Raw genomic sequence first — 7274 nt, forward strand, 5'->3', positions numbered from 1 at the left:
TGTCTGTTTGGTTTCCATGGTGACGCGTCATTGCTTGTTACGTGACACACCGCAGCCACAACAGCGCTGAATGAATTATGATCTGCTTTTATGTCATATTATCCTTTTTTTTACAGCTATGGCATGCAATATCTGATATTCCGATTGTCAAATATATGCAACGCAATATATATATTACGCAAAGTATTGCAAGAAAAAGGCTAAATGAATGCGATCTTAAGACATTTTTTTAAATACTCGACGGGCCGGTGTGATGAACAATCGGGTCCGGTGTGGTATAGTATTCTGTAACCGTATAGTATTCTGTAACCCTGAGGACCCCATTAGTATGCCAGTAGTATGCCTGATCTAAATCTGTTCTCGCGATAACTTGTAGCTAACGTGAGCTGTTTTAGTGTTATTATGTGGTAGCTTTATGTAGAATGCTAAATCCCGCTGCTATATGCAAGGTAAGATTGAATTAAATTGTATATTGTATATGTAAATCGTGTATATTCTATAGCTAATATTTAAAATCTCAAGTTGCGTCAATAGCAGGAGAAAGACCGCGAAATTTAAAAATACTACTGTTATTGTGTCACGAAATGTAGTTTTAAGAGTTTTTCAGTCGATAATGTAGTTGTTTAAAGCTCAAATATGTTGTTTGTTTATACAGATAGCGCCTATTTAAAAATTTGATCTGACGTTTTCGGAGATGTGAGATCCAAGGGATCACCGGTTGCTCAGCGCTCATGTATCCCGCTTGGAACAGCCTTACCTCGGCTAGAGCTGCTGCTGCTCTCTAATCTAGTGGAGTGGTTAAACATGAGATATAATTCGTCTTGTGGGACGATCTTTGAAATCATTAATCTATATTTTGTTCCCTGGCAAATCGTTTTGGCTGAGGGCAAAGTTTTAGTTTCATAACTTTATATAACGTTAAATTATTTAGGCTATTTATCTTTAACGTTGTAGCCTGCTGACTTATGTTTGACTGAATCGTTTAATTACTTTATTTCTTGACTTGTATGGCTACTTATACTTTCATAATTGCTATTATTGATCAATAAAACTGAAATTTAACAAAAAGAGACAGGGTTGTGTCATTTTATTTTATATAGCCTATGTAAGAATATTTTAATATATATATATATATATATATATATATATGATATCACCAACATGGCATGTATTTTTTTCATGTATGGGATGGGAAGTATTTCAGAGTATCACTGACAAAGGCTCAAAAGAGTCCATGACTTTCTAAAAGATCTTTTAAATACAGATTGTTTGTGTTTTTGTTTTACTTTTAGGACTGGAGAACATCTGGTAATGAGATGTCACTTTTTTCTGTTTGTTAAATGCTTAGTTACGGTTGGGATCTCTGCAAAGGAATACCTTCTCACAACATAGCGACACTTTTTAGTTAACTTAATGAATTACTAACGTAATGATAGCAGTAACACCAAAACGTACTTTGCAAGATTAATCGCTGTTTTATATGGATTAACCCTTTCATGCATAGTGGTCACTACAGTGGACAGCTATTAAAAAAAAAAATTCTTAAATTTGCACGGGTTTTGATGGCATAGTTGCACATCATCCTCTTCAGTGGACCCACCCTGGTGCATCATCCTATATATTTAAACCAAGTGGCAAGCCGTTGTGCTTCGATTTTTTCCCCCTCCAAACCAAGATGGCAAATGGTCAGTCAGAAATGCCAAGTTGCTCCGGAATATCCACCCATTCCTTCTATCCTAGGAGACTCTTGTAGATAAAAACGACGTAGGCCTTATAGTTTTTTTGGGTCGAAAAATAAAGTTTCTCGGATCTTCTTGAAACCTTGGATTCTGATAGAGGGCGATGAGGCGTAGAGATGAGTGCAAGTCCTGGCTTGATCCAAGAAACTTTATTTTTCGACCCAAAAAAAACGACAGGGTTTTTTTTGGGTCGAAAAATAAAGTTTCTTGGATCTTCTTGAAACCTTGGATTCGGATAGAGGGTGCTGATGCGCAGACAGGAGTGCAAGATTGGAGGCTCTAGAGCCTTCCAGAGCTGAGATATGGAGATCCCAGGTAGCATTTGTTACACTGTGCAAAATAGTGGTTTCACGGACAGTGGAATTTTGGGATGACACTTGGTGCTACGGACTCAGGGGAGCCCGCTGAGTGCTGATAAACAGGTTTCATCAAAATATTTCGAAAGCTGAGCTTAAAAACCACCGTGTCCGCGAAGCCACTATTTTGCCGCCAAATAGTGGTTTCGAGGACACTCATTTTTATGCAAATTAAACACTGAAATGACTTGAAAATTAGTGTGATGTGTTCAGTTGAGCGTGCTTAGTACAGTGGGGGTGGTTTAATTAACGAGAATTGATATCACACATGACGGGAGAGCAAAAACACATAAATGTCCCAGATCCAACCTATTCAGAGGATGCAAAATAATGGTTTCACGGACACTGCATTTTTTATGCACATCAAGCACTAAAATGACTTGAAAATGAGTGTGATGTGTTCAGTCGAGTGTGTTTAGTACAGTAGGGGTGGTTTAATTAACGAGAATGAAACTTTTTTAAACACCAAACTTTTCCGCCCGCTCCAGGGGGCCGTGGCGAGATGGAAAATGTCTCCCCCTAGTCGATCGGCCCTTTCCAAGCGGTGTTCGCGAAACCACTGTGGCAAATGCATTCATTTAATGGGTGGGTGGGAGTTTTATAGAAAATTTGGCACGGTGACCCCTGGGCCCGCCCCGATCGACATACCGAAAGCGCCGGTCTGTAGAGCGAAGGCAAAAATATTCACTAACCCTAACCCTAAAACTAACATTTTCAGCCTCTAACATTAATTGGCTAGTAGGAGTTTTATAGAAAGGTCCCAGGGGCCCCAAATTCTAATTTGTCTGAAGGTAAATGAAAATCTATTAATTAAATTTCAGTGGCAGGGGACACATTTACTTACTTATTTACTTAAAAATATTTTAAAGGACCTTGATGAGAATGACACAGTCCTTATTCCAAGAATTGTTGGTGGACAGAGCCCCGAAAAGGGAAACCACTTCATTTTGTGGGTATGTGTGGATAAAAAAATAAATTTTTGCTCAACAGTTGTTACTCTGGTTAAAGCGGTTTCTGTTTATGTTGTAAAGGTCTTGGATGGTTTGCTGAATCGTATTCGAGTTTACTACCCCACTGGCAACTACAAGTCAATTTCTGCGATGGACCTGGCTATACTATGGTATTATGTGCTTTGTAAATGTTAAAATTGTGATCTTTATTTACTAATGTACATTTATTAATTTCTTTTTTCTTTTGTACAAAAGCAATGCCTTCCGAAATACTTGGGACTTGGGAAAATGGACTGTTGAGTACCCAGAACAGTGGAGGCTGGCTGACTCTAACAACTGTGGGGTTTTGGTTTGTACAGTAAGTTAAAAAAAATGCTTTTATTTATTTATTTTATTTTATTTTTATCTACATTACTTTAACAACTGTGTTTATTGCATTAGATGGCAGAAATGGAGGTGAGGGACAAATGGACCTCTATGAAAAACGAGGTGATACAGGGAGAAGATCTGTGGCATCTGAGAAGATATCACGCATCATCAATGGCAGCATATGCTGTTCAGCATATGACGTATAAAAGGTATGTGTAAAATGAGTGGCCTCATTCATATAAATCAACTTAAAAGTTTAATAAATCAAGTAGATCGTTGATTTTTTAAATTTAGGACAGTCGAGGAGGTGGAAAAAAAAGGAATTTGTTCTCGTCAGTGACACTGAAATTCAGGTACATATAAGACCTTACAAAATTTAAAATGGCTAGATATTGTTTGCTATACTAAATATTTTTTTCAGGAGTTGTTTCAAGGAATTGTGAAAGGCTTGGTGAAACCCACGTGGAACAAATGGTGGCAAATGAAGACTGGGAAAATGGCAAAACCTAAGAGCTTTCATCCAGCCTTGTCAGCACATGTTGAGGAACTTTTAGGACACATCGACAACATTGTGTTTGAGCAAAAGAAGGACAAAAAGCTTGAACATATCGACCTTGTAATGTGTGAATTGATTCCTGAGGTAAGCATTTTATGGGATTGTGTTGGTACAAATAAGTACTCGAATTTTTTATATCACCAAAAAAACACATCATTTTCTCACCCTGGTATCATTTGATAATATGTTGGAAGAAACTGATGGCTGATTTTTATATGTTTTTGTGAACTAACTCATTAAACTAACTCATTAAGTAATTACTTTTTTTTATCTTTTGTTGTACAGATCAGCGTTACAATACTGTATCGTTGAACCTAGGGGTGTCATGGATGGACTGGCTTGAGGAACTCAACTTTTGCTGTTTTTGCTTTGATATGCAAGCCCAAAGGTGAGTCCATCCATGGCACCCAGGTTCAACGAGCTAACTACGTCTGCTGCGTTGCACCTTTGAGTTTACATATCAAAGCAAAAACAGTGAGTGATGTTCCATAGCACTAAGGACTGCAAGTGTACAGTTGCATGTGACATGTTGTTTGTGTGTTTTTACAGAGTTCCTCAAGTCAGTCCATGACACCTAGTCCAGCCTCCTCACCTACCAGGTCACGACCGCACCATCTAAAGGGGAAACTGACTGACTGCATCATCTAGGCCTTAGGATGGTTCCACAAAGAATTGACTGCACATACAACATGAATTTACTTCAAACTAAAGATCTGACTTTACATACAGCAAAAGACACTGCATCTATTTGTGTCTCATTAGCTCTCAAAAAACTTTAACCTTACAGTTCATTAAATATTTTAACACAGCTAACTCAACATTAATTGTTTTTAAATCTCCACAATGTATAGCCAGAGGACTATCACAAAAGTGTTTTGGAAAGTAAAGACATACAAAAGTATGTCTGTTTAAAGCTGCTTTGTATTGTTGTGTATTTTAAAAAGCTCTATAAATGTCCTAAAACGATGTGCATTTTGCTTGTAGTTTTGTGTTAATAAAAATGTAATATATTACATCTCATAATTCAGTTGAATTCATTATGTATTGTATTGTGTAATTTAATTAAATTTTTATATAAGTTTTGGTTCTCTCATTTTATTACATTAAATGTTATTGTGTTGTATGATGTTCTGTATTAAGAATTAATTCTGACATAAATCATATGCATTAGTACACAAATGACATGCTTGTAATAAAAAAGCATTTTATGCCCCATTGCTTAATAACAAATAACTTTGTCACAAAACATACTTTAAAAATGTTATTTCTTTCAAATAAAAGATTATTATATGAATTAAGGGGTTTGATTAATTACATTAAAAATTGTGATTCCATAATTTTATTATACTGTTCTTTAGTCAAGGCTAGATTTAATATTTAATATTTATAACCCACAAAACATAGCTAGCATTCTGTAATTTATTTAAATGTCTAAACTGGTAATACGAAAAATAGTAATATACACAAATAAGCATTATTTTAAGAATATTTTAATAAATAAAAGTGTACAAAATAATTACATAATTATAATTGCATTACGAATGGCTGTGAATATGGTAAGGCAGTATCAGTGCAGTATAAGCTCAGGAAAAGCTCATAGCACGAATCACGATCATCGGATAACGTTAGCTGTATGCTATGCTATTATCTAAGCTAACTAAAAAACACTACCAACGAGAAATGTTTAACCCTCTGGAGTCTGAGCGGTTTTCTGGGCCCTTGAGATGTTCTGACATGCCCTGACATTTGTGCTTTTTTCAGTTGCTTATAAACATATTAATGGCAAAGGTGTAAATTCACTCTATAAAGCACAAACAGGGCTACCATAATATGTGAGCCACGTGTATGTACATGTTTTAATTTTTGAGAGAATAATGTTTATGCGTGGATATTGAAAAAACTAAAAACTAAAAATTCTGAAATAAGGCCACAAAACACATAGTAAATATGGGTCAATAAGACTTTTGACCAATGGATGTCCTCGCCTATAGTTTTTTCTTCAAAATTATGTGAAAATAGTCTTGCTTTATCGTTCAAATAAAATCATACATTGATTTAAATTGATGTAAAACAGGTTTTGCTTGGAAAGCCAATATGCGAGGGGGCGTGAACGAGGAGTGGTTTTCACCTGAATTACCACCCACTCTGCATAATGATGAGCCATTCACACAGGTGTGAAACTGGCTGAGCCACAAAGGACAAAAGATATTTAGAAGACTTATATTGACCATTTAAGATTTTGCTTACATCTATCTTGTACATATGTTGTGCTATTTTATTAAAAAGGTTACAATTACAACAATAATTACAATTTCAACAATATTTCAAGTGTACTCTTTCTTTATAAAAAAAAAAAAGAAAGATTATAGGCCTACATTTTATCTATGTATTCATTACTTTGAATATAGCCAACATTGGAACAGCTAACATCTTAGTTGATGACTTTATTTTTGACAAAAATATTAGGCTATTTTATATATAGAAATTGCTAAACAAAAGCTTATTTGACGAGGCAGTATATTCTACAGTAAAAACTGTACCCAAATCTACTAAACAAAATGTTGTCTTTCATATTTCGCCTGACTGTAAAGTTGTTTTCATGAAATATTAGGGCATATAAATGTTAATTTGCATATTTCAGTCGATTTTTACTCATCTCAGTATAGCAATACAGTTTGCTAAAACATCATCATTCGTTGACGATAGGCTTATTTACTTTAAATCCAGGAAATTTGTTAATGAAAATATTATTAAAATTAAGATACAATTGATACAAAACGAAATTCGTTTTAAAGAAAGGATTTGTACTTTCTGTTTTGAGGTCTCTGTGAAAGTTTGAAAGTCTTTTAGTGTTTTTTTTTTTAGAGCTCGCGTCCATAATGGAGAACTGTCACGTAATATGTTTTTTGCCAGCTGTGGTAAACAGCGCGCATCTATGCCGTTCATTCGTCAATAAACAGATACCCGAGAAGGAAAAACTTACTAGTATTCCTCAGCTCGTATTCCTTGTATTCCTCATTATTCCTCACAGCGCTGCGAGACGGTGTAAGCAAGTAATGTTCTGAATAAACTTGTGTTTTGGTTTTCTCGAGCTGATACGGGGGCGTTCATAGGATTGCGCGGATTACCTCAGCCATTTGCGTTTGAATAGCGTGCGCTCTCCGTGGGCGGAGTCACATTACATTTGAATTAGCTCTAATTAGGTCGACTGGAATCGCTCTCTTTTAATACAGATTTCACAAGATGAGAATATTTGTTTTTTATATAAATTACTTCATTTAAAAGAAGAGATTTCAAGCTTCAT

General features: G+C 35.5%; 1 protein-coding gene across 4 annotated transcripts; it reads left to right on the forward strand.

Moving 5' to 3' along the window:
• The first annotated feature begins 293 nt into the window (after positions 1–293).
• LOC311091446 (uncharacterized protein) lies at positions 294–5204 on the forward strand. Of its 4 annotated transcripts, none has more exons than XM_084127386.1 (6): positions 294–449; positions 2965–3048; positions 3127–3215; positions 3301–3403; positions 3487–3623; positions 4520–5204. In XM_084127386.1, the coding sequence occupies exons 1-6, from the start codon at positions 423–425 to the stop codon at positions 4539–4541; spliced, it is 462 nt and encodes a 153-aa protein (XP_083983512.1). In that variant the 5' UTR covers positions 294–422; the 3' UTR covers positions 4542–5204. The 4 variants fall into 4 exon arrangements, with proteins under 4 accessions (XP_083983512.1, XP_083983511.1, XP_083983510.1 ...); XM_084127385.1 differs by lacking the exon at positions 4520–5204 and adding an exon at positions 3836–4247; XM_084127384.1 differs by lacking the exon at positions 4520–5204 and adding an exon at positions 3709–3768.
• The last annotated feature ends 2070 nt before the right edge of the window (positions 5205–7274 follow it).

This window comes from Abramis brama (assembly GCF_963993115.1).
Source record: "Abramis brama genome assembly, chromosome: 10".
Lineage (NCBI taxonomy): Eukaryota > Metazoa > Chordata > Actinopteri > Cypriniformes > Leuciscidae > Abramis > Abramis brama.

Bases quoted from the DNA above. Each gene is read 5' to 3' on its own strand.
- LOC311091446 (XM_084127384.1), top strand. From the start codon at position 423: ATGCTAAATCCCGCTGCTATATGCAAG. The intron at 450-2,964 runs GTAAGATTGAAT...AATATTTTAAAG, and splicing joins ATCCCGCTGCTATATGCAAG to GACCTTGATGAGAATGACAC. The intron at 3,624-3,708 runs GTATGTGTAAAA...TTTTAAATTTAG, and splicing joins CAGCATATGACGTATAAAAG to GACAGTCGAGGAGGTGGAAA.